This window comes from Peromyscus leucopus, chromosome 9 (genome assembly GCF_004664715.2).
Source record: "Peromyscus leucopus breed LL Stock chromosome 9, UCI_PerLeu_2.1, whole genome shotgun sequence".
Taxonomy (NCBI): Eukaryota; Metazoa; Chordata; class Mammalia; order Rodentia; family Cricetidae; genus Peromyscus; species Peromyscus leucopus.
The window spans coordinates 99,136,689-99,163,787 of NC_051070.1; the positions used below are offsets into that span (position 1 = coordinate 99,136,689).

At 43.7% G+C, this 27,099-nt stretch overlaps 1 protein-coding gene across 2 annotated transcripts; it reads right to left on the reverse strand.

Annotated features, from left to right (window-relative positions):
* Positions 1-261: 261 nt before the first annotated feature.
* Positions 262-20,070, reverse strand: Mat1a (methionine adenosyltransferase 1A). 2 transcript variants are annotated; one of them, XM_037208689.1, is made up of 10 exons: positions 19,774-20,070; positions 19,334-19,691; positions 15,051-15,128; positions 13,403-13,525; positions 10,696-10,808; positions 10,162-10,305; positions 4,724-4,942; positions 3,453-3,635; positions 3,026-3,159; positions 262-2,177 (listed from the first exon to the last, which is right to left on the reverse strand). In XM_037208689.1, exons 2-10 carry the CDS (start codon positions 19,425-19,427, stop codon positions 2,075-2,077), a joined length of 1,191 nt encoding a protein of 396 aa, XP_037064584.1. In that variant the 5' UTR covers positions 19,428-19,691; positions 19,774-20,070; the 3' UTR covers positions 262-2,074. The 2 variants fall into 2 exon arrangements, with proteins under 2 accessions (XP_037064584.1, XP_028710808.1); XM_028854975.2 differs by having other exon boundaries at positions 19,334-19,525; positions 19,774-20,042.
* Between the last annotated feature and the right edge of the window lie 7,029 nt (positions 20,071-27,099).

Genomic DNA, 27,099 nt, shown 5'->3' on the forward strand with positions numbered 1-27,099 from the left:
ATCTAAAAGAGGTGTGTGTGGCCATGTGCACACCTGTAACTCCAGCATGGTGTGGTGGGGGCTGAAGACAAGAGGATCACTAGGGCTTTATGGCCACCAGACTAGCTCCAGGTTCAGTGAGAGACTCTGTCTCAAGGGAATAAAGCAGAATATGATGGAGAGGGCACCCAGTGTCATCCCCTGGACATGCACATGCATGAACACACACACACACACACACACACACACACACACACACACACACGTACAGAAAGCACAGAGTCATTGCTCCTTGAGTTTTTATTCATTATACTATCAGGTAATGGTAACAAATATTGGCTTTGTTTCATATGAAAGGTTGAAAGGAAAAAAGAGTCTCATTACTCTTAGGGTTAGGGGAAGTATATAATTCTAGATTTTTATTTAGACATTACTTAAGTTACAGGAACTCAACCATCTGCTTCCCTTGCTATGAGGAACTTGGCTCCAGGCAGCCAGGAAACCTATGGAGAGACCCAAGCTTCTATGTTACACACAGCTCCAAGTCTTTTGGCCATTAGGACATTCCCCTCTGCTATTCCTCACCTTTGTGAAAAGGGGAAATCTGGGGTCTCTGTGGTCCAGTCGAGGCACAGATACAAGGCATCTGTTCCTTCATAAAGCTTCCCAGCCCTTCTCCTAGCCAGAAACAGCACTGTAAGCCAGGTCCCTTCCTAAACCCATGTCCCTGGGAGCTGGGAGAGGGTCTGCTGTGAGGAGGCTCTGGCTAGGGACAAGTTGGATTGTGGTGCTGATCATGATGGGACAGCATAGGAACATGTGGCTTCCAGGACTCTGGTGGACAGATATGGCCTGCAAAGGCTACCTGGTTAAAACCAGTTCTCATGAGATGCTGGATAAGTTGTACATTACTTGGGGGCTAGCTATGCACCTGGGTCATTCACTTCCAAAGCAGCATTTATGCTGCATAAGCATGAGGGGCCAGGGAAGGAGAAAGCCTTGAGAGGCAGGGTAACCTACCAGAGGCCTGTTGCCTGTGCTGGAACAAGCTGCTGCCTCCCCTCTATGGGGATAGAAACACATGGGGCTATCTATGATCAGACTCCATGCCCAGAGGACTCACACACCTGTCTTTGAATAATGGGAGCTAAGACCATGAAACTTCTTTATTCCAGACTTCAGCCCAGCTTGACAGGCCAAGATACCAAGCTTGCCTTGAGCTCTCTTTCAGAACAAATGAGACACTTCAAAGTTTCCGTCTTGACTTCCTTGAACACTGTCCAGGGCTCACCAAGAACCGCTGGGTTCATCTCCTAATTTCCAGGAAGTCAAGGCCTTAAATAAAAGGCCACATCCTCAAGTCAATCTACTTGGTCATCGTGCAGGCCAACATCTGGTTTGGGATGCAGATGTAAGGCAGATAGAATGAAAATCCTAGATCCATTTCTTGGCTCTGATACATGTGTCTGTGGAGACTAGTGAGAGCTCCATAGACTCTCTGTGCCTCAGCTTCCTCATCTGTCAATGTGGATAATAAAGATGTCATCTTATTGTGTTGTGATGAACACACAGCTCAGTCCCTCACACAGTGCAAATGCTCAGGGGACATGGACCATATTTATATGTGGCAGATGCCCAGTCTCAGAGGAGCCTTGAGAAAGCCCTAGAACAGGAGCTCTGGCTGCAAATGTGAAGGGCAAGCCAGAGGTATATGCAATACATTCATCTGGGCAGATGCCTACCCAGGAGGGAGGAAGGGATGGCCTAGTCAGGTTCAGACTATGGCAGGAGATGAGGGAGCAAATTCATACCTGACAAGGTGAATTTTTCACAAAATCAATATTGCTGTAATCTGAGGAACAGACAGGGAACACTGACTATCCTTGCAAGGAGACCTGATAACCTCACACCAGAAAGTCACTTGCCATGTCATTCATAAGATGTTTGCAGATGCTGGATAGGGAGAAATTAGAAGAAGCTGGCTTTGCCCTGAGAGTAGGAGCAGGGAGGGCACTCAGGGAGAGGCTAGAAGATCTGGGAGTCCAGATCCCAGAGAAGAGGAGAGTATGGAACAAAGCCAAATCTCCCATCGGCTCTAAAACACAAGCTTCTTGGGGACCTCCCAGGGAAACTCGCTTCTCCCAAAGTGGCCGTAGCATGCAGTCTTCTGGTAGATAGGCTTTTTCAGGTCCAAGTCCCTGCAGTCAGAGGAGGCAAGGATCACTTTTAAGTGGGAAAGGGTAGGCTGTAGGGGTGGTACAAGGAGAGATTTCCCACCCACACCTGCACCCTATCTGTGCCACAGCCCCATCTTGTTCAGGTTAAGAACTCCAAAGTCAGAGACAGCTGAGCGCTAACACACCCAGACCAGGATGTGAATGCCACCTGAAGTAACTTTCTCTACTCTATTGCATTGCCTAGACCAGTGCTCTCACAGCCAAAAACCAGAAAATAAGGATGCCATGAGAGCCTGTGAGGAGAACGGACTTGCCTACTGGATTTCTAGGCATCTGGCCTGAGATTCCACAGCTGCTCAAAGATGGCCTCACCAGGGACAGTGTCTGCTGGGCCTCCTTCAGCTGAAAACCAGATACTACCAGGCGGTGGTGGTGCACGCCTTTAATCCCAGCACTCAGGAGGCAGAGGCAGGCGGATCGCTGTGAGTTTGAGGCCAGCCTGGTCTACAGAGCGAAATCCAGGAAAGGTGCAAAGCTACACAGAGAAACCCTATCTCGGGGAGGGGGGGGCGCGAGGGAAGAAAGAAAGGAAGAAGGAAAGAAAGAAAGAAAGAAAGAAAGAAAGAGAGAGAGAGAGAGAGAGAGAGAGAGAGAGAGAGAGAGAGAGAGAGAGAGAGAGAGAAAGAGAGAAAGAAAACCAGATACCCCAAGTTGGGGTCATGGACTATCCTCAGGGCCAGGAACTGTGCTGAGGGGCCAGGACTTGAGACCCTCCTGTTGTAAGAGACTGCAAATCCTTTTCTGCTCAGGTGTCCACCTAGGTATAGGAGTGGCAAGGTCCCATGTGACGGCAGCACGATAGCACTTACCTAACAATAACACCGGGCCGGAGGTCGAAGTTCCTGTTTACCACCTCTAGCAGTTCCCGCTCGGTCTTCTTGGAGGTCCCATAGGTGAAGATGGAAATGGACAGTGGTTCTGCCACACCAATGGCATAGGACACCTTCCAGAAAGATCTGGGTCAGGGGCTGAGGCCCTCAGAGAGATTTCACAGAGCAGAGCAGCGGGGACCACACTTCTTCTGCTAACAGGACCCCTAACTCTCGTGTCTGGCAGCCCTTCTGTCTTTGGGTGTGTTCTCTCCTTCCCTAGTTTTCCAGGGCCAGCCATAGTGGCCAATGCAATATATGCAGAGTTGCAGCCAATGGCGAAGAGGGGGCCTTCCAACTGAGCCAGTATCTCCTAACTCCAGGTGGGGCTGGGGCCTTCAGCAAGGACAAGATGGGGTCCACCTACCTGAACAAGTACTCTCCGGCAGAGCCCAGCCTTTACCAGGGACTTGGCCACCCAGCGGGCAGCATAAGCTGCTGAGCGGTCCACCTTGGTGTAGTCCTTTCCCGAGAAGGCACCACCACCGTGAGCACCCCAGCCTCCATATGTGTCCACAATAATCTTGCGGCCTGTGACACCTGCGTCCCCCTGTAGAGGCAAACAAATGGAAAAGAGATGAGAACCAGTGGCTCTAAATGATGGATGGGGCAGAAGCCCTCAGAGAGGATGCCCTGAGTCACCTGCGGACATTCTCAAAGGCCCCTTTAAATCAGGCAGAAATCAACAGCTCTTGTCCCAGTTCTGGTACTGACCAGCTATGGGAATCAGGCAACCAGTCAAAGCCTCATTAGAAAGTGCAGGAGATGGGCCAGAGGTCATCTGGGGTCGTACCTTCCCTTTTGAGTTCATCATAAGAAATAGTCCACCTGTGGTGGGAATTGTACTGCAATAAATACAGCCTGGGGCTGCAGTTCTGGCCAAGGCTGCCTGTTGCTCACTTCACAATGTGCTCTGTACAACAGCACTTCAGGAAATCCCTTTGAAAGGTAGCTATTTTTAACAATTTGGTGAGAATCCAGTGAGTTACTCTAATCCTATTTAGAGAGCCACACTTTATACTTACCTATCTAGATTTTGAGACATCATCCTTCAAGAAAACAAGGAATTTAACCTTCTTTCTGCCCAATACCAACACTGTCTGATCACAGAATCTGTTATGGGGGCTCAGCCTTGGGACAATGCAGTCAGCTCTGCCAATCCTTATATCCCCAGTTCTGTGTACAAAGAGGAGAAAGGGGCAACAGCTCTATCTGCTTGTATAAAACCCCGGTTCTGTTGTCCTGTCTATAATAGCTAGAGACCCCCACAGCAAATGTTCAGCAAGTACAGCCTGGGAAAGTCAGCCATAAGCAAGCACTACAGAGATGAATGGGTGCCTGACCAAATAAGGAGAGGTGATGGCGGCTGTGGACAGGCATGATAGCATTTGGAATGCCTGGGTGGTAGGGCTTGACAGTACGAAGTGGAGATTCCTATAGACACGTCCCCCTTTTTACATATTAACAGATACACAGAGTGTCTTCAGTGTAGGCCAAAGTTCACCGAGTGCATTTAGTTCATGGGCAGATGCTGCTAAGCCACACGGAACTACCTCTTGTCATCAGTGTCTCCTGAGACATGAGCAGTTTAGTCATCAAGATCCAGCAAGAGGGCCTTCCCCAGAGACAAATGCTCACCTGGGGACCTCCAATGACGAAGCGCCCACTTGGCTGCAGGTGGTAGATGGTGTTTTCATCCAGGTACTTGGCTGGCACCACAGCTTTGATCACCTGCTCCTTCAGGGCCTCTCGCATGGCGTCCAGGGTTATGTCTTCATTGTGTTGCACAGAAATGACAATGGTGTGGATGCGCACAGGGATGACCGCGCCATTATCCTGCGTGTACTGAACTGTCACCTGTCCATCGAGGGAGACACTGTGAGGCCCAGGCCTGAGCTAAGGCTGCATGGTTGCTGGCCACAGATCCCCAGGAAGCAGGTTGAGCTCCTGAGGGGCCAAGTGAGTCCCCTTGTCTTTAAAGGCTCTTTGTAGAGTTAATATGACATATGCTTACATTTGTTAATTTGCTCAGGACTGCAGATGACAGCATGAGGCACACACACATGGCACTGTCTTTCAACTGATGACCGGGCCCTTCTCCTTCTATCCCAGAGACTGCTAGTACCAGTGACCCTCTCTAGCCAAAACCCTCTTGCCACTTCCCATGGACCCCCTTCACTTCTATGAGTGAACATAGGAATTCACAGGCTACTTGTCATTGGCAGAGACAAGGGTACCTTGGTCCTAGAATGTGAAAAACCAAGAAGGATCTTTAACCAAGGCTATAATTGTTGGCATATATTGAGCCTCTGAGACAGAGGAGCCTGGCAAATGGTCCTCTACCCTCGGTGAAGGATCCTTGAAGGGCATTGGAACCAGCAAACTCTGCCAGCTGTAGGGACAGGCTGATAGTCTCTAGTTAGGACAGTTAAGCTAGAAGGGCAGCAAGCTCCGAATCCCCATTGTCTTGAGGCTTTGCCAAAAGAAGGTAAAGTGGTGTCCACTTGGGTGGGGGTCAGGATCCTGCTTACCAGGTACTGGCAGGGCAAGCCATGGAAACCCCTAAAAAACTCACCTCCACCATGTCCAGTTCTATGACCATCGCGTATATTACCAATTAAGATCTAAGACATCACATCTAAGACCCCCCCCCACTTTATACATGAGATAAACTAAGAGATCAGAGCTTGTCTGACATCACACAGCCAGTTTGTGAAATGTCCAAGAGCCAAACCTTGCCCTGGCTGAACTAAAGCTTGTCACTCCCACGGTAGCACAGACGAAATGCTCTCTAGAGACCCAGTGCTCTAATGACACATCACTGGGCACAGACACCTGATATCTTAGGTGGCAAAGAAAAACAGGTAGGATCCACTGGGTTTGCAGAGTGGAAGGATTGTGGGGGTTGCAGATGAGGATGGTCGAGAAAGCAGCAATGGGTGAACAAGTTTTGCATGCTAGAAGCCATGCCAAAGATTGGTAACCATTATTGCCCCATTCTATAGACAACAAAGCTTAGGTTCCAGAGTGTAAACACCTTGATCAAGATGGCACACAAGATTGCTGAGGTGTGACTCAGAGATTTATAGCCAAGGCTCTGTCTAGCAGAAAGTTGCTATGTAAGGCCATGAACCATATGCTGGGCTACAGGGTCCATGCTGCCTGAGACAATATGTACCCATCAGAGCAGTATCTACAGAGCTTAGGGGCATGGGATGCTTACAGAAGTGTGCCTATGCCAAATACCTAAGTAGAGGTCTGGCTGATTGACTGGCAGGGACAGAACAGTTTTCTATCCCAGAGCCCAGTTAGGACCCTACAGCAAGCATTGCTTTGCTGGGGCTGTGCTGCAATAAGGACTCTGCCTGCCCAAAGTGCCTTAGACAGTCATCCAAAGATATCTACCACTTTTCAGTCTTTTAGCTAAGATCAAGTATAGCCAATGGGCTATCTATCAGACTTCTGCTCTGTGTCCTGCTGGTCCAAAAAGCAACAGAGTAAGATCTAGAGGAGTGAGAGAAAGAGCCCTGGCCACCTGCCATCTGACCCTCGTGAGATGAGCAAGTGCATAATCACTGAGGACTAACCCTTAAATCCTGCACTGTCCACACATGGGAATTATTCACATAATGGGCTCCACACAAGGGAGCTAGAGTGGGGGATATGGATTCCCAAGGAGGAGGCAAACTCAAGGATCAGTACCACCTCACATAGATTTGGGAAGAGGCTCAGTCTTGAGGCAGTGCTCCAACCTGGCTGTTTTCAACTGAGCCCTGATGTCTCCAATCCCTTCCAGGCAAATACCATGCTGTATCCCTGCAGAACTCCTAGAACGGGGTAGCGGAGTAAAGGGCCCAAGCTCTGCTCTTATCTTGCTATGTCAGCAGATATGGGGAAAAATACACTATGGAAACAGAGCTCTGACCAGGTACAAAAATAGCCACTGGACTGCCAACCCTGATTCTCAATATCAGCAGCAGCAATTTGCTCAGGTGGAAAGACTCATCCTGGTCACAGTCAACACAGGTGACAGTGGAAATCCTTTACAAAATGACCATAGAAGAAGCTGGCTCCTCTCCTGACACAGCGTGGAGGCAGACCAAGGAGGCAGTGGGGCTTTCCAGTGGCCAGCTGAGAGGCCCCACATAGTGCCACCAGCAGGCCCATATCCTCATTGACTCATGAGTAGGCTCATGACCCCCTGTGATAGGCATAAATATTGGCATCTTATGGGACTCAATGCATCCTCTCAGGAAGGGGAGTCCTATTAGACTCCATTCTCTCTTCCTTGGTGCTACTGAGACTTGGAAACCTCTTTCTTATGCAGGGGAAATGAGTGAGGCCTTTTCTACTACAGCTGGTCTCAAAGAATTCCCTCTGTTCCTCTCTTACCAGAGGGTAGGAAAGTTCAGGGGACCTGTTGCCTTCTTCCTACCCCTGCTCTGGGGTTGTCTTGTCTGCAGAGCACCACATTTCTGGGCCCTTTCTTTTGGTACCAGGACAGTCTACATGTTAGCTCTCCTGTCCCATAACCTCCTATAATACCTAAGAGATGCTGGTGACCCCAAGTTCACCTTAAGAGTCATATAAATAGCACAGGAAGACCCAAGACAACATTCTATTGGGGCCATATGCATACTCACTTGCCTTAGGTGGAGACAATGGGAGACTTCTGCTTAGTGCAATGTCCACCTCACTGAGGAGGATGCATCTGGGTGGTTGGAGTAACTAGACACAGACACATTTACTGCACTGGGTCATAAAAGCTTATATATCAATCACAAGTGCAGGATAGGTAAAGAATGTCTAGTGGGGGTCAGAAGTGACATTCATAAGGATATGGGCTTCACTGTCCCCAGAAAAAAAAAAAAACAAATAAGATGAAGGATGAAGTGTAAGTCCTATAATCCAAGGCTAACCCAAGTGGAATTATGTCAGTAAAGTGGAGGTAGGGGGCAGGCAGAGGAAAGTTATTGTGGAAATATTATAAAAGTCTGAATACTGGGATGGCAAGGGAATTCTGCCCTCCTCTCACAGGAAGTAGAAACTTACAAAAAATTCCAAAGAGATGGCGAAGAGGAAAAATTAACTGCAGTTCTTAAGCAGGGAGAACCCTTAGGGGGCATAGAGTACTGTTGCTGACTTGGGTGGAATGAGGACCACTCCAGGAAAGGCTGGGCTGCAGTGAGCGGGATGCTCATCTGAGGAAACACAGGATACCGGTACCATGGAGACAGATGGCACCAAGCAGGGCTAGGAAACTGGTTGTGCAGTCCTCAGCTGAGTGAAAGGTGACAGTGAGCAGCATGTGGTAGGTTCTCTGCACATGAGCTCACAAAGTGAGTAAGAAATGGGGCTGCTGTTTTGGAGGGACCACGGTGGAAGATTGATGAGCCAAGTGTGTGAAGAGAGGGAGAGAATGTGAGAGAAGATGTGCCAAGACCTTGGGGCAGCACACTTTGGAACATGGAACAGGAGCCGGGCAGGCAGCCATTGGCCAAAGGCCATCAGGGGACTGAAGAGTGATAGCGGAGCTCCACGTGTGCTCATGTTTGCATCATCATTGTCCTTCAAATAAAAATAGATTTCAACATGACTGGGAGGAGGAAGGTCAGGGCCCACAGTGCTGGAACTGGACACGTCAAGGGTAAATAAAGCCTTTTATGAGAAGTAGAGACACGGAAAGGGGCCCCAGAGAGACAGTCTGCTCAAGGTGGGGAGACCAGACCTGTGTGCACATAAAGACAGGGACTGAAACTGGTGAAGACATAAGTCTTCAGTAGGAATTGAAGAAGCATCAGAGTCTACACATGCTAAAAAAATAAATAAATAAAAATAAAAATTACATTTTAAATTTGTCTGAATATATATATAGGTTTTATATATATTGGTTTTTTGAGATAGGGTTTCTCTGTGTATCTTTGAGCCTTTCCTGGAACTCACTTTGTAGACCAGGCTGGCCTCGAACTCACAGAGATCCACCTGGCTCTGCCTCCCGAGCACTGGAATTAAAGGCATGTGTCATCACTGCCTGGCTAAAATATTTTTATAATAAAAATTTAATGAGGGTAAGGATGGAAAGTACGTTTAGCCTGAAAGAGTTTTCAAATAGTGATTCTTTTCGAAATGGAGTACCTAAATAGAATATTTTCATCTTAAAAATAGTGTGATCAAGGTGTAATTGACCAGTTTCTAATTAGATTCGAGGCTCCCTCCACAGGAGGGAATTCATGCCTGGTACTGAAAACCTGGTCAAAAGCCCATGGCTGGGGAGAGCATAGGCCCTAGGAGGGACCTAATCCTGTTGCTTTACTAAATAGACATGATACCTTCTAAATATTTAGATTTATATTCTTAAACTGCTGATGTATGAGCCTTGGTTCTAGAAGATGCTGTCTACAACAAATGATGACAATACAAAGATACAGCTGTTCCAAGGGCTGAGAGTAAGTGATTGCTGAGTGCCTGTCCCTGAGTGGAATGTCTCTATCACCCTCTTGAAAGTCCAGGGAACAGGGTGCATGAGGAGGTGAAGAGCCAGAAGATGGAAGGAGAGCTGTGAAATGCTGTTTTCTGGATATGACATGGCATCGTACTCATGAATCCACAGCAGCTTTGGCTATCTGCATGACATCTGCCCAAGGCTGGACCTATCAACATTTCATTATAGTTAGAGGACAAGCTCATACATAACACCTCACTCTTCCTGAGGAGCTATAGGCAATAAATGGTAAGTTACCTTTATTCAAGTAAGTAACCCCCTACTCATGCTCATACAAGCAACTGTAATTAAATGCAGTAGGTTATACGCACAAATAAAAACATAACAGTGAGAGGAAAGACTTGTTAGAAAAAAAGAAGGGCCTTAATGGAAGTTGGAGGGAGAAAAGGGAAGATAACAGGGCACATAATCAAGCACATTGTGTGTGTGTGTGTGTGTGTGTGTGTGTGTGTGTGTGTTGTCAAACTGTAAAGGAATGAATTTAAAACAAAATAAATATCGCCAGAACCAAAATTATTTGGTGTACTTGAAGTTTCTGTAGGGATGTCTGCAGGAGGTGATGGATGCAACTCACCTGAGTTTTAGAATCAGGTCTCAGCCAGGGAAGGACACCAGAGCGCCTTAGATCTGCCATCCGGGTGTTGAGTTTGTGAGCGAGAATAATGGTGAGGGGCATGCATTCTTCTGTCTCATCTGTGGCATAGCCGAACATTAGACCCTAGAGTAGGACACCTGCCTTAGAGCTCAGAGCAGTAACATTCTACAAGTCTCATATTTTGTTTGATGCTTCAACAATTATGAGGGGTACCCTCTACAGAACACTTTGTACTGTGCATTTTAGAATGGGAAGACTGCCTCTGACCCCAAACACTCTGGAAGGAGGAGACAAGCCAACATCTGTCATTAGCAAGCACAGTCTTCTACCACACAGTCTGACAGTATTGCCATGTAGCAATCAGTGCTCAACTTACTGCGGGTGTGATCCTTCCCAGATCTATATAGTGATGAGACCACCCAACAGTGTAATTAACCCAGCTAGCTTCTTCTCATGGACCATAGCGCAGTCCAAGCAAACCACACTGGTCCACCCCTCACACAGTTGACATACCTGATCTCCTGCACCAACATCCTCTTCATTTCTATCTAGATGGACACATTGGGCAATATCTGGGGACTGTTGCTCCAAAGCTACTAGCACATTGCAGGTCTTGAAGTCGAAGCCTGGGCAGAAGCAAGCCAAGTGAGAACATGTGTCAAGACAGGACTGTAAGTTTCTTGGTGGACTTCTCAATCACTGATGTTGCATTTAGTGTTGGGGGGGGTAGCCTCTGATTCAGAGCTGAGGCCCAGGTTGTTGAAAGACCATATATTCTTTTCCATGGTCGTGTAGAACTCTTTCAAAAGAGAAGATTCTTCATGATATATTTTATTGTATTCAATTATACCTTGGTTAAAAAAGTATACCCTACACAGAAATATGGCAACCCATGACAAAACAAACCAGACAGCACCCAGGACACTCTGACTGACAAGTAAGTGAGCAACTTATAGCCTTGCTTCTCTAGATATCCCAGAGGAACCCTCCAGAATCCCATTTGAAAATCATAGCACTAGCAGGGCATGGTGGTACCTGCTTGTAACCCCAGCACTTTTGAAATGAAGGCAGGAGGCCATCCTTGGCTGCATACAGAGTTTTGGGCCAATCTGGGCTACATTAAACCCTGTCTGAGGGAGAGGAAAGGAGAGGAAGAAGGAGATGGAAGGATGGAGGACTGAGGGATGGGGGAAGGAAAGAGAGGGAAGGATTTTCAATCCCTGCACTGATTGAAAATCAAGGGTCTTTCCAATGTTGTCATTAGAATCCCAACTATATGCCTTGCCCATATATATATGTTTGTGTGTGTATGTATATATGTGTGTATATATATATATATATATATATATATATATATATATATATATATCCTGAATAATAAGCACCATGTGTGTGAACCATCTAGTGAGATTCCTAGATCTAGGGTCCTATGACAAATAAAAAAGTTAAACCTCTGGGGCCCAAACCCCTTATTCAAAGCTGCAGCACAGAGTTCAGGGTCCACCTCTGGCATTCTAGATGCTAACTCACTAACAGCAACCCCTGTCATGGAGCCAGAACTCCTTTAGTCAACAAACTTAGGGCTAGCGCTAAGTACTTTACCACCTCCCCTAGGTATCTCTGGATAAAATGTTCCTTCTCTGGCCCCTCCCCACACACCCAAACTTCACTGGCTCCTAGTTAGCATCCGTGGACATTTTACTCCTGCAATTCCACTCCCTTATTGCATAAGATGAAAATAGATTCACATAGTACACCTCACAGTGCATCATCTGAGGCCAAGCAGTACCTTTACCCTAAACGTGGTCATCTTTGCCCTTTGCCTCCCCTCACCCCCACCATCCCCCAGTGGATGTTTTTGATGTAGAAATCACTGAATAGTCTTTAGAGAGGTGCCAAAGGGCTCTGTGTATTAAGACTTTTTCCTTTTTGCCTAATCATTGACTCTAAATAATATATCTTCCTAGGGTTAACCAAGCACAACTCAGTCAGAATGGTGCTCTTTCACTTGGCCCTTTCTAAAGAACATGGAATTTTTCTTTGCTATCTAAAGCAAAGTTTGGTCTTGAATAAGGTCTAAATTTGTATAAATAAACTGATTTCTTAGAGTATAATCTCAAGATGCTGTTCTCTGGGACCATAAGTTTCTTCTATAAAGCCCTTACATCCTAAGTAGGAAAATTAACTTGCATACACTCTTTCTCTTCCCAGCCATTCTAAAAATACCTCCAACCCCCAAGAAGTGGGCTTTCTTGTGATTGTTCAAGGTCAACACATTTCTCACAGTGACCTCTGGGAATTGAGAGAAGGCCAACAGAAACTCAAGTGGAATTTTTCTTTAAATAAATAAATCTAAAAAAAATTAAAACTGGAATAATATGAATATCTACTGCTAGAGAATATAGTGGAAGCTTTAAGAATTTGGGTCAGAGCCAGATCCAGGAAGCTGGTGTAGATAAAGGGCACTGGAAGCTCTACCAAAATATCTTTGCAAACAGGTGCTCATGCCCTGGGTCTTCTGATGTATTCCCAGGCTGGGTGGTTTCCTGGCCTGCCCAGGCATTAAGCAGTGACATCTGCTGAAAAACCTTCAGTTCTGCTTGTATTACCTGGTACTTCCTCATCCCCTTACTTCCTTGCCTGGCCTGCACCTCTTCCCTAGGTCTCAGCTCCTACATCACCTGGCATGGGTGCTAACCTGGGCTTCCCTGTCTCCTTCACCTGTGACCAGGCCCAGGTACTTGAAAATGAGGCTTCATTCTTTGCATCTATAGTGAGATGCAGTGTGGCTCAGTAGAAAGTACAGGAGCACCTACCTGCTCTGGTGGCATCTCACTGTATTTACACTCTAAGCCAGAATACCCTCATTTGCATAAGAAACACACCAGGGGTTCCGGAATGATGAAGTCAGATGACATATACAGACACTGGTACCTGTGCTTGGCATGGAGCATGTTGTCACTAGAGGGCAACTCCCTTCATTAGGAGCTGCCAACACCAGGATGGCGGGACCTTAAATGAGACTTGTCAATAGTGGATGGATACATGCTGGCCCCACCAGTTGCAGTCCTCCACAGAACCAGATGAGTTAAGGGCTGTTTACCCTCCTGACAGAATTTGTATTTCTCTAAAACTGAAGGATCAGATTTGACTCCCTATGGGAAACAGAAGCACTCAGTAGAGACCTACAAGCACACAGATGCAGCAAGCCCATGCTCACCCTTGGCAGAGTCATCATAGCCAATGTACTTGATGGTGTCTCTCACCACCCGCTGGTAGTCAACCATGGCCACTGAGGTGATCTCCCCACACAGCAGCACCATACCTGTCTTGCATACTGTCTCTGGAAAGGAAGAAGGGCAGGTATCCGTCATGGGCCAGCAGACAGAAACTCAAAGGTCTAGACCTCTCAACAGAGAGATGAAAAGACTCATTGGGGGTTTCAATGAGGAGTACTTTCTAAGAAAGAATAACTGTGCCAACAAAAGGAACAACTCCAGCATTAACCACTGAGCATCTTCAAATGCTGCTAGAGAATGAAGCTCTGGGAAGAATGAATTATATTTGAGTTTCGTGCCATGTATTTACTGCTTCTGTTATCCCAAACAACCTACTTAACCTGTCTCAAGTAATGTAATTTTCATAATGAGCATGATGAATGCGTGTGATACAGACAGACAGAAACACACACACACACACACACACACACACACACACACACACACACACACACGATGCCAGAACTCTGCTATAATGAGCAAAATCCTGATCCAAAGATCAAGACAAACCAACTTTCTCAGAAGAAATTTTTCCTTAAAAACTGGAATTGCATGAATATCTGCCGCCAGAGGCTCTCATGGAATCTTTAAGAACTGGAGCAAGAGCCCTAACTAAGAAGCTAGTGTGGATAGGCATTTTCAGAAAGTGCTACTGTTTATTTCAAAGCTATCAGTGTGAGATCTACCCTCAGAGTAGCTTGGGGACCTGACATGGTCTGAGACGTCTCTAGACAAGGAAGGAAGGTCTGCGCAGAGGAGAAACCAGCACAGACCCTGACAGTGGACCCTGGTCCCCATACTGAGGTCTCTTGCCTCATAATCTATTGCAAAGATCCCGGTGTAGCACTGTGGCCCCATTAGTAAGGTCAGAAGTTGGACCGGGGACTTCAAGGCTCTAGAGTCAAGGGCTGTATTGTGTGCCAAGCCCTTCTATCAGGCAAAGATTGGATGATGGAGAACCTATCCCACAAACAACAGTAAAGTTATTTTGCCTACATGGACCTCCAGGAAACATTGGAGGCTGTGGGTATGGACAAGGATTTCAGTGCTTTATTTAACAATGATAACCCTCTGGAAAGCTGTTGGTTTGGTTATGGACAGTTGATGGAACTGCAGTTTTTGGTTGCTGGTAAATGGGATGCATAAGTTATTTTAACATCTGAGGCATACCACAAGCTAGGAAAGAAAATCAGAGGATATTCCAGACATACAGAGCAATCAAAATGAGCTTCTAGACAGCTTCGAGCATTTCGAGCTCTTCACTTTTTCTGGGAGATTCATCTAACTTTGAAAAAGGCTCCCTTACTCCTAATGAAACCTGTGTTAGGGAAGCCATGTTCCCACTCAGCCCTCTGCTACTTATGGTAGTGATGACATCTCATGTCAAATTCTAGTTGAATCTGTTTCATGGTTAGAAATGTTTTTCCTCTCTAATACAACACAGGAAGGTCACTTAAAGAAGAAATCTCCTGCAGACAGGAGGACATTGACTTTGGGCCTGACAAATATGAATCTATGGTCTTATGTCCACCATGAACTTTTCTGTCCAACATACTCAGGTCTCCAGCAAAAAGAGTGCTTGTCTCTTACCACAGGCCACCTTGGCATTGGGGTCTTGCTTGAGATGAGCATCCAGCACTGCATCACTGATCTGGTCACAGATCTTATCTGGATAATAAGAAATACTAAGTGTAAGATTACATCATTGTTAAGCATGGCAAAGTTAAATGCTAAAATAATTTGACATTTTTATCAGTCTGCCTATCAAATCTACCTATCAAAGATAAAAATGATATTTTTTAAATGTAGAAATGAGAAATATTTTATCAGATTTTGAAATTTTTACTTATTCTCTGATAGTTTCATGTGTGTACATAATATATTTTGATCATGTTCAATTCCTATTACCCTCTCATGCCCCTCCATTCCCTCTGAACTTTTTCTTAGGATCCCCTTCTACTACATTGCTGTTTTGTTCTAGTGACCCACTTAGTTTGACTGGGGTTGCCGGCATGAGCATGAATGTGGTATTATTTACTGAAGCATGACAGACTTGCCTGTGGCTAAATCACAGAAGAAAAATGACCTTCCCTCCCTTAGCTGCCACTAATGACCAATATAATAGCTCCTTGGCTAGATGTAAGGCCTCATGAGCTCCCAGAAATGAAAAATATTTTGGACTCATAATTTCTTCTAATTCCTACCTCATTTTGGATTATATGCATTACATAAAATCATAGAATTTCTTAAAAGGAAAATATATTTCAAAACCAGCTCTTCTAAGAGTCAAAGCAATTCACATAATGATAAAAAGTCTTTCATTCCCCAAACCTACTCCTTATTTCTAACATCTAGAAAAGTTATAGATATAGTCTAAAATCCTTCATAACATCAGTAAGATTAGGTATTGAGTAGTAAGACCAGATAAATACCATACTGAAGGCTCCATAGATACAATCAATCAGATGCAAAACACAAGCCCAAGCAGATGGTACCATCTGTGAGAACACCACAAGGGAAGCCATATGCACCACTGTTGCTCAGCGGAACATCAATATAAGCTCTCAGATCCTCCTCTGGTCACTCAGCCTCCTGCAATTCAGGTGTCCTGAGAGCTGGACTAAGATAGGACTGACAGATTCAGCAGGAGCTGGAAACTGACGTTATTCTGTCATTTGTCCTAAAGGATTCACATGTAGATCACCAAGTGATATTGTGCACAAATTCACTTCTGCTTTCCAGTTAAAGTGTGTCTATTAACAAATTAAGAGATAAGAGAGACTCCTATTCCGTGAATATTGTCTTTCACTTAATGTTCAAAATTCCCTGAGAATCTGCTCTTTAAGAGTGTTTTTGTAAAGATTTAATTTTAATTGTGTATATTCGTGTGTGTAATCTATGTGGGAGAATGTGCACACGGGAGCACAGGTGCCCATGGCATCTAGAAGAGGATGTTGGGTCCCCTGAAGCTGGAGTGAATGCTGTGAACCACATCCCAGTCTTCTTCAAAAGCAGTGAGTGCTCTTACCCATGAGCATCTTTCCTGCCCCAACAAATTATTTTTGAGAATTCAGGCCTTGAGTCAAGAAGTTTAGCTCTCAAAAGTAAATACTACGATATTGATTAATTTGCCTTTAAAGGTAAACTTTCTATTTTTTTTTCCTTCAGAAATGACCATGAAACACAGGATGAATTGTTCTATCCATCCTCCTGTCAGTGGCAGATGCTGATTTTAAACCCAGGTACATGTGAGTCCATACCTTCTGCCACTCCTATAAGTAAAGGCCTCCTGACATCCTAAAATAAATTACATGGTAGCCAATGCTGACCAGCCAGGATGCCTAGAAGCTATTCATAGGTTAACTACAGACAGATATCCGGACATCCCATTTATTTAAAGGGTCCAGCTCACACAGGTACCACTATGTAGGGTAATACAACTGTAGGGAGAAGTTAGAGTCCAACAAGCTCATCAAGATAGTTGATTGATAATTCCTAAATCCCTGAGGGACCTCCTGCCTCTCTCTCCCCTCCCTCCTACTTCTATCTGGGATTTTTGAGACTGAGTCACACATGAAGTTTGCCTTGAGCTTGCTATATAGCCTAGGGTAATCTTGATGTCTTAACCCTCTTTCTCCAGATTCCAAGCATTGGGACTACAGTTAAAATCTTTTTTTTTTCTTGTTGGGGGTGAAGCCACCAAATCTAGGGCCTTGCACATGCCAGGCAAGCTCTATACCACTGAACTACCTTCCTGGAAGGGACTCTTTCTGAGAAGTCTGCTCAGGCCTTCAAAGTTTCTGTCATCAGTACGTTTAAGACAGTCAATGGTAGCTCTCTTGGAAGATTAATAAGAAACGTAAATTTTATCTTTCTGATGTGGGAGAATTCAGCCATGGATGGTAAACAGGTCACTGAGCACTAGAGGAAACCAACTTACTTGGACACTTATTGTACAGTGGAAAGTGAATGGCAAATGAGACAAATTTGACAGTGAGACCACGAAGTAGGCAAAACAGTCAGTGGACTGACAGAAGTTTTCATGCTCTGTCTACTAAGCACATTGCTGCTATGCACAATGGGCCACGCTCGAAACAAGTAGCAACTGGGTGCCAAAGAACTCACTTTCTCTGGGCAGAGTAGGTTCTTCTAACATACAGATGACTTTCAGAAACTATGGAGTTGCCCAGTATGTGTTAGGTACCAGGGATGTATCTAAAATCATACATAGATCTGGAAATTGATCTATAAAGGAATATGATGAGAACATCTATTTATTATAGAATGAAGCCTCACACTAAATGATCTGATCCAAGGTTTTTCAATAGTCACACTATTGACATTTTGTGCCAAACAATTCTTGGTGGTGGAGATTCTCTCATGTATTGTGTGATGTTTAGCTACATGTCTGGTCTCTACCCAACAGATTCCAGGAGCACATTGCCTCCAAGCCCTAGGATGTAACAATCCAAAATGTTCCTAAACATAACAAAATGCTTCTGGAAGAAGACAGCCAGGATTGCCTTTGGTTGAGAGCCATGGGATAAGGCACACAGGTGTAGTGTATTGAAAAGTCAAAAACTAAGTTTCAAGTTAAAGCTCTTGGAGAAAGAACGGTGGAAAAATTGGACTTGGTGATAAGTCAACACACACTGTAAACACTCAAAATAAATGCCAACAAGTGCTTAAGTCCTCAAATCAGTGTTCCTAACCCCAGAGTTCTCCCAGAACAGTGGTCCTCAATGTGATATTCCCACGCTAGTAGAAGCAGCACCTCCTAGAGCTGTTAGAAATTAGAATTCTTAAGGATCTACCAAGACCTATCCAACTGGACACTGTGGGAGTTAAGTCACAGCCCTTGCCTTTATCAAGCCTTGTAGGGTGATGCTTTTGTACTCCAAAGTGTAACAACCTATGTCCTATAATCAGAACTTCTGACTTATGGTCCTGTTACTGAGAATTATCTCTAGCTTCCCTACATTACAATCCATCCCCCTTTAAAGAACCAAAACAATGTTTGAATGTTCCTCTAGAGCAGGGGTTCTCAACCTTCCTAATGCTACAACTTTTTAATACAGTTTCTCATGTTGTGGTGACTCCCCGCCTCCCAACGATAAAATTATTTTCTTAACCAGGCATGGTGTTGCATGCCTTTAATCTCATCACTCAGAAGTCAAAGGCAGGTGGATCTCTGTGAGTTTGAAGCCAGCCTTGTCTACAAAGTGAGTTCCAGAACAGCAAGGGCTGTCACACAGACAAATCCTGTCTCGAAAATCCAAAAGAAAAAATTTCTTTGCTACTTCATAATTGTACTTTTGGTACTGTTGTGAGTTGCAGTGTAAGTATCTGTGTTTTCCAATGGTCTTTGATGACCCCTGTGAAACAGTTATTTGACATGACCCACAGGTTGAGAATCACTGATCTTTAGGAAGTTTATAGTTGTGTTAGAAAGCATCTGTGAGATCCTTGTAGTCTGGAACTCTGTCTCAACACCAGTTAGAATGCAGGGCTAGTCCTTTCTAATCTGTGCATGGTTTATGTGTAAAACTTGTTCCCACTTGAGGACTATCCTCCATTGAGTTTAATAGGTCACTGATAATAGATGAAAGCTTTACTCAAAAGTATTTTATTTCATTTAGTTCTGCTAATACACATAGTATATAGCAACCAGCCCTTGCTGCTGAGATGCTGAGTGGCAGCATCATGGACATAGGCTTCATGATGGGTGACAGCTTTACCACTAGCTCACACTCTTTTAGAGAGAGTCTACAGCAACTGATGAACCTTGTTTCTAAGGTATCTAGTAAAAGTGACTCTCTGGGCACAGGTTGGGGATGACAGGCTTGCCTGTGAGCTCAGGACAACCTACTTACCTGGATGCCCCTCTCCTACAGATTCTGATGTAAACATGAAGGCTCCTTCTTCACTTAGAGAATGGTCACACAGGCCATCCACAGGTCCATTCATTGTGTCCACCCTTTTCGCCTTCACTTTTCCAAGGTGACAACTTCAATGCTGTAACTTTGCCTGCAGATTCTTTTTTTTTTTTTTCTTTTTTCCTCTCCCTACAAAACCGACAGGGTGGTCTTTGGCAGAGTCACAGAGATGGCTTCTGCCTAAGTGCCTATGAGCGGGTGAGAAGAGGGTAAGGATGGGCAAAGAGGGAGAGAGTGGATAGAATACAGATGTGTCACTTCCTTCTGCCGGTCACAGTTTGCTCCGGGGTGACTCCTATATATGGAAAAGTGAAAGTGCCTGAATAATCATGTAAGGACATTGGAGGAGTCCATTTCCTGGAGGGGAGTCTGCTTACCTTGAGGAATTTCAGCCTTCAGTTCTGATGTCTCAAATAGGAAGCCTGTAGTCCTTGAACGGCGAAGAACGATGTGTAGACTCTCAGACAGAAAGTGCTTCTCAAACTTCCTTCAGCTACCTACCTCATCTCTGAGTGGTTCCAGGGTTAACATCACACTCTGGAGAGTTGGGGGCCTGGGGTTACTCACAGAAACATACAGGCAGCCAGAAACTCTCCCAGAGATTTGGTATGAGCTAAGGTTGCAACACTGTGGTCTCTGCTGTGAGCGCGCCTCTCCTCCCCCACACCTGATCTGGATTGGGCTCACCCCCTACCTCCGTGAGCAGGAGCCAAGAGCAAGCACCTGTACTCTGAACCAGCTGTAGCAGCATTACACAACAGATGCATTTTAGTTAGAGGAATAGCGTTTGAAGCGGCATTTTTTCTGCCACAAGAAATCACCCAAACCATTAATGTCTCTAAGAGGCCTGCAAACAAATTAACTAGCAAGGTGTTTGGTGGTGCTGGTGGAGGGTGATCCAGGCAACAAAGATCATTACTTTTTAAAAACATAATTTTGAGGAACAGATCCATTATGTGGAAATTGGTATTCAGGTCTAGTATCATGCAATGTGATGCACTTCCATGTATTCAGTTCTGTTCCACTCATCAACACCCTGTTCCTACAACTCCCTGCTTATTTTTTGCTTTGCCTGAGAACAGAAGTAAGCAGGATTGAGGATATCCTTAATCAGCTATGTCATAAATGATAGTGTTTGTTCCCAGCTTTTCTCCCACTCTCGGACCTACAATCTTTGAAAAACAGGGCATTGAAATCACAGAGGATGGTGAGAAACCAGTTCCTTCTAGAATGCAATAAAAAGTAACCAACCAAAACTTTGTGCATACAAGTTGGACTGTGGGAAGCACAAGGTAGGAGGAAGCGATGGCCCCCCAAAAATAATCTTAGTGACTAAAACCCCCTCCTCTGCACTCATACAAGCACTTAAAACGTTTTTTCCTGGCACAAATTCTAGTGTTCCAAACCTTGAGGTTAGTTAGTGAACACAGTCGCTCTAGGGAATTCAAACTATATGAAATCGATATGGAATGTTAGGAGACAGCTTGTGTATACACACCATCAAAAGCACTTAACAAAGAGGGAGCTGACTTGCTTAGGCACATGATTGCTATAAGTGGGAGTAAAAAGGGCTACTGGGAAGAGCCAGACAAATGAAGAATCAGACTGGGATTTTAGATCAAATGGCCTTCTCACTGCAAGCACAGAACTTTCCTGTTTGTACTTAAATTATTTCAACAGCACTGTCTCTTTGTAAAGTTCTTTTGGATACATTGCTTTCAAGCCTAGACACAGTATAAGCTAATGTTTAATTTGGACTGTAGACCTAGGTTACCCTAGCAGCTAAAACTGTAACAATGATGTTATAAATTTGCTTCAAGGGTGACTTGAAGTCTAAATCAAGAATTCACCAAAGTTCTTAAATCCAACAAAAAGACAGAAAACAAGCCAACTCTCCTTTGAACTCCAAAATGAGTAATAACATCATGGGTCAGAGGGTGCTAGTTAGAAGATATCCTTTATAGAGAAGTAGAACTTTCAGAAGTATATGCAGGAGGTTTCTGAAGCCTGAACACCAATTCAGAATGAGGGAAGAATCTTGCAAGCAACTTATTCAGCCTAGCTCATGTGTGAGCTGCATACAACATGGCCACTCCATACAAGGATGTCTCATGTTCTTTCACAGAATAAATGATAATAAATTACATCACAGAGTATGGCAGTTGGAAGTGCAGACTTCTGGGCTGGAGCCTCAGTTGTTTCTCCAACATACTATGCAGCCCACAGTGGGTCTCCAGAGTTCTGCAGCAGGTAAAATAATTACCTGCTTTATAGAATTATGCTAAAAATGAGATTAGACCACTTAGACATGATGAGTCTTTAACATACTGCTAGAAAGCAATATGAAGTTACAAATATTAACAAATAGTTAAATAAGCTATGCATGTATGCATAGTATTCTTCTGAACAAAAATAGAACATTGTATACGTGCATATGTTTATCTACACACATATATTTACATTTCACTCTTTTCCATATCATATGTATAGTCCTCTTTTCATATTCTACATACACACAGATATTTCTTTTAGCACCTGAACACTATCCTGCAGTAGGAATGTACTGTATATTATTTGGCTGTTCATTTCCTGATGGTTAAATATTTTTTACTTTTCCAGTTATATTAACATCACAATAATGCTGTCACAAATACATTCATTATAAGCATGGTTTGGAAAAATGTAAAATAGAAATAGGTGTGGCTGTTTACACCTATAAATGGAAGCATTCAGGAGGCTGAAGCAGGAGAATTATGGGTTGGAGGCCAGTTTTAGATTCATAGCAAGATGATGTTTCCAAACAAAAACAAAGACAGGTCTTAGTAATACCTAATCAGCTAAAGATTTAATGTCCATAATAAATGTTATTAGTTAAATAAGATAAGCACCAATCTACCCAAAAATTAAAACAGCAGCTTCAGTCTATTTTCTTCAGAAAGAACTAACAGATCTTGGCAGAGGTATAATAACTCTAATGGACAACCTCATGAAGACCTCATAGCTCTAAATTGCCAACTAATTGTGAATTGAATCTTTGCGGTGCACAGGCTGTCCTAGTCTCCCTTATGCAAGAATTGTCCTCATGCCCCCCCCCCAACCCCACTGAGAACCTAAGTTCAACATGTAAAAGGCTCAAATTTGGCCTCATTTCCACGGATCAACCTTCAACTCTGAAACCCAATTGACAAATCCCTGAAGAAACTTTGTTTATAGTTCTCAGAGGGAAGTTTATGAGCACCTATATATAAGATGAGGCTATTCTCAAATAAATAACCTATGATGCAACTCGGGGTCTTAGAAAAATGGGAACAAGCCAAACTTGAAATTTGGAGATGTAAATAAATCATAAAGATCAGGGTGTAAATTAATGAAATGGAGATGAAAAGAAAAATACAAGTAGTCAATAAAGTCAATAAATCATTAATTCTTTGTAAAGTTAAATAAGACAAACAGCTAAAGAAAGAAAGAAAAAATATTCAAGTTAATAAAATTTAAAACCAAAAGTGATATTAAACAAATAGATATAACTGAATTCAAGAGGAGCAGCAGAGAATATTTTGAAACCTTATGTTCCAATAAACTAGAAAATCTAGAAGAATTGAACAAATTCCTAAATATGTAAATCCCTACTGTGATTGTTAAGCTCAATTGTAAACTCAATGGGATGTTGAGTGGCCATGGAAACCTCTGGATATGTCTATAAGGAAGTTTCTTGACTATGTTAATGGAGATAGAGAAATTTCACCCTAAATGTGGGTTGCACCATTCCATGTGCTGAAGTCCTGAACTGGATAAAAAGTAGAAAATAAAAGTGAGTTTCATACCAGCATGCATTCCTTTATACTTCCTGACTCTGAAAGTGACCTCACCAGTTACCTCAGGCTCTTGCTGCCATGTCATCGCTGCCATGCTGTAGTTTGTTTTCTAGCTGTGAGCCCATATAAACATTTCCTTCCTGAAGTTGCTCTTTTCATGTGTCTTTATCACAGAAACAAAGAAAACAACTAATGCAAAAAAAAAAAAAATAGTACCAAGAGTGGGGTCATTTGCTGCGATAAGTATGGCCATGTGGTTATAGGTCTTTGGAAAGTGTTTTCAAGAGAAATGTAGACGAATTTGGAACTTTATGCTAGAAAAATCTCTAGAATGCTATTAGCAGAGGTTAGTAGGCCATTGTAGTGGAAGTTTGAGAGACCACAATACTAACAGATACAAGGACCTTAGAGGCTTACTCATAAGGTTTCAGAGGAAAACAAGGTCTCTACTGGGAACTGAACTGGAGGCCACTAATGTTGTAGTCTGGGAAAGAATCTGGCCGCATTATGACTGTGTCCTAAGAACTTGAGTGAGGCTAAGATAAAAATAATAATAATAATGGATTAATTTATTTGGCATAGGAAATTTCAAATCATACTGGCTGTATCCTAATTACTGCTCACTGTGCTTATCTAGGTCTACAATGACAGGTAGCAAATGTGGAAGAGAAAGAAAAAACCAACAAACAAACAAACCAGCAGTTGCAGATGAGGCAAGTTTCCAAACAGCTATAATTGTTAAAGAGATTAGCACCATTAAAGAAATACCCAGTGTACTGCATTGCTACAACGTGATAGGGGCTCCCAGACCTTACAGATGGAAGGCTCCATGTTGCAAAAACAAAAATTCATGTGAAAGAAGAGAGCCTAAACTGAGAACACCACAGAAAGGGTTTCCCTTATCAAAAACAGTTGTCTAGGAAAGTGTTTTCCCTGAGTCAAAAAACAGAGACTCACAGAGGCTGCTGCAACAGAAGTCCGAGGAGGCCAGGCTCCATAGTTGGCTAGCAAGAGAATTTGGAAGCATTGTCCACATAGTACTCCAAGCATAAAGATGCAAACTGAGGTGGTCCTGGATCTTGAATCACAATTTCAGAGAGCTGCTGAGGCAAGGAACCATGCAAAAGAGTTGGAATCCTGTAATGAGACTCCGAAGAGCTACTGTGTGAAGTTGTAAAGGTAAAGCTTAAGTTACAATGATGGTTCCAGGATGTTAGAGATACCAGAATCAAGGAATACACACTGTGTAATGTTGCATGCCGGGAGTGGTGCCGGCTCAAGGGAGAGGCTATGTGTGCTCTAGGCAGCAAGGCTAGAGAAAATAGAGGCCACCCAAGCCCTTGGGAGCTCAGATGACTCTGTCATGAGCCCTAGATACTGAAGATAGAACTACATGATTTGCTGTTCACAGTGCTGGGAGTTTGCTTTGCTTTTGTGTTATCTGTCTTTGATATGCCCCCTCTTCCCTTTTGGAGTGGGAATATTTATTTATTCTGTGCCATTGTATGTTGGAAGTATATAAATTTGTTTCTTGTTTGATTGTTTGACTGAGAGGAGCTCATAGTTAAGAAACTGACTGGATTTTAGAAAAAAACTCTACATGCAAAACTAAAATTTTTGAGCAGTGTTGGGACTATTAAGGACTGTGGGAACTTAAGTTAGACTGAGTTCATTTTGTGACATGAGATGCCCATGTGCCTATGGGGACAAGGAATACAAGGTTATGGCTTAAAGGGATGTGTCTAAGTATAAAGTTGACAAGAGCTAGAGTTGGAATGGTTAATCTTAATTGTCAACCTGATGAAATTTAGAATCATCATGGGAACAAACCTCTGGATGCCTGTTGGGGCCATTTCTAGGTTAGTTTAAGTAGGATGGTAAGGACCAGTGGGTGACACCATTTCATGGGGTCCTGGTATAATACAGCCAGCTGCCTCATGCTCCTGTTGCTGTGATTATCATCCATTAAGAAGTGAAACAAATAATACTACATGATGCTTATGCCATAGAACAAATCAGCAACTACTTTTGAAATTAAGAATTGCCTTCCTGTGTCTTTCTTATAGAGAAAACCTTGGAGGAAGGCTAAAGTTCTAGACCACATTACCTGGCAATTTGACAACCAAAGAAGTTGATTCTGAAAGAAGAACAAAATGTTGCCCCTCAACCAATTAATTCAGATTCTCTAGAAGGAGACCCACCCTCACAATCCTAATAACTCTTAGTCTATGTCTAGAGTTCTATCAGAAAGCCAGGCTGGCTCTTAGCCTTTCTAAGCCAGATCAGAACTGGGAGTCAGGATTTAAGTAGAAATCTGTGTTGCTGGAAGCCTGTCTCTGAAGTGGCCATTTAGACATCCATTCATCCTCCATTCTTCCATTCTATTCATTCTCTGAATGTGAATTAAACAGCTGCCATAGACCAACCTAAGGCATAAGCCACACCACAAAGAGCTCTCTAAGTCCTATAAGGAGTTCAGACTTTATCTTGATGACAGAGAGGAATGCATGAAGGATATCAAACAAACTATGTCAATATGCATGGAATGTAATCAGATGCAGCTGCCTGTAGAAATGCTGCTGGCTACAGCTATGTGAGGTAACTGGATGAGACAAGACTGCCCTGGAGGAGCTAATTAACTGGTGTAGCCAGAGAGTAGGGGTAGAGTCTGATGCTTCGTAGGGTATGGTAAGCAAGGAAGCAGGAAGATTCAGGGGTGACCTCCAACTCTCCAGACTGAATAAATATGCAGTGTTCCAGAAGAGATAACAATGGCAATAGACACAAACACTGTCTTGCCAGCATGTGTCCAGCACAGGTGTGAGGTGAGTGCTGATGCCCTGGGTGAGAGTGACCTCAATGTACACAGAGTACTCAGAGAGTACGCTCAGTGATCTCATGTGGCCTCCCTACTGTGCTGACACTGGTATTCTCTGGTATGATACCTCAACATCTTATCAGTGTGTGAGGATGCATTTAACAAGCATCTAAGAAGTGTGAATTAAGACTCTTTCATGAACAAAAAATGTAAAAGTAATCCTGAACTCTGGCAAGAAAAGCAATTTTACAAGGGATGTTAAGAATATATGACTCTATTAACTAAGCAATATTCTGAAGCCTGTTAGTGTCACTGTGTCAACAATACTCATCTTGCATAAGCAAACACAGTCACCAAGATAAATATTCCACCTCTGTCAAAACTGCAGCGAGCATGGGTGTGTTTAGAATTAGCCAATAATTTCAGAGGAAAAACTACGAAGTTGGGTGGGATGGAAGAGCAGGATAGGATTGGCCAGCTCATCTCCCAACCAAGCTGACACGGTGAGGGGAGTGGGGAGGAAGACAACGCACGCCCAATGTGAGAGCATCAGGAATTACGAGTGCAACCACGGACTCTGTCCAGCTAGCAGAACTCTGCTCTAGAGGGGTTTCCAGTATTTTCAAGGAGAAAAGTTACTAGGCCAAATCTATGAATCAACTTACAGCAATCCATTTATTAAATGTTATACTAGGGACTCAGGTGTCACCTCTCAATTCTAAACCTTTTCACTTACAGTATTGCTTTGATGTGTTGAGAATTGAGAATTCCACTAGACATCTGGAGGCATCCCTGAAGTCACTTCGAAATAAGATCATTGTGGCTGTAGCTACTAAATGTAATGTGGTCTTATTTTCAAAACTGAATATGGTCTTCACCAATCTTATTAAATTTATAGAAACTTAAAATATGTCCTGTCTAAGTCAACTCATCAAAATTCAACAGCAAAAATAGGAAAGCTAGAAAATATACATCGCCAAAACCAAATGACCTCAGCCTTCGATTCCCTTGCTGATATTAGTTCATCAGTCTAAGGTTGTGTTGTATAACCAGCAGCTGTCACAAAGTCA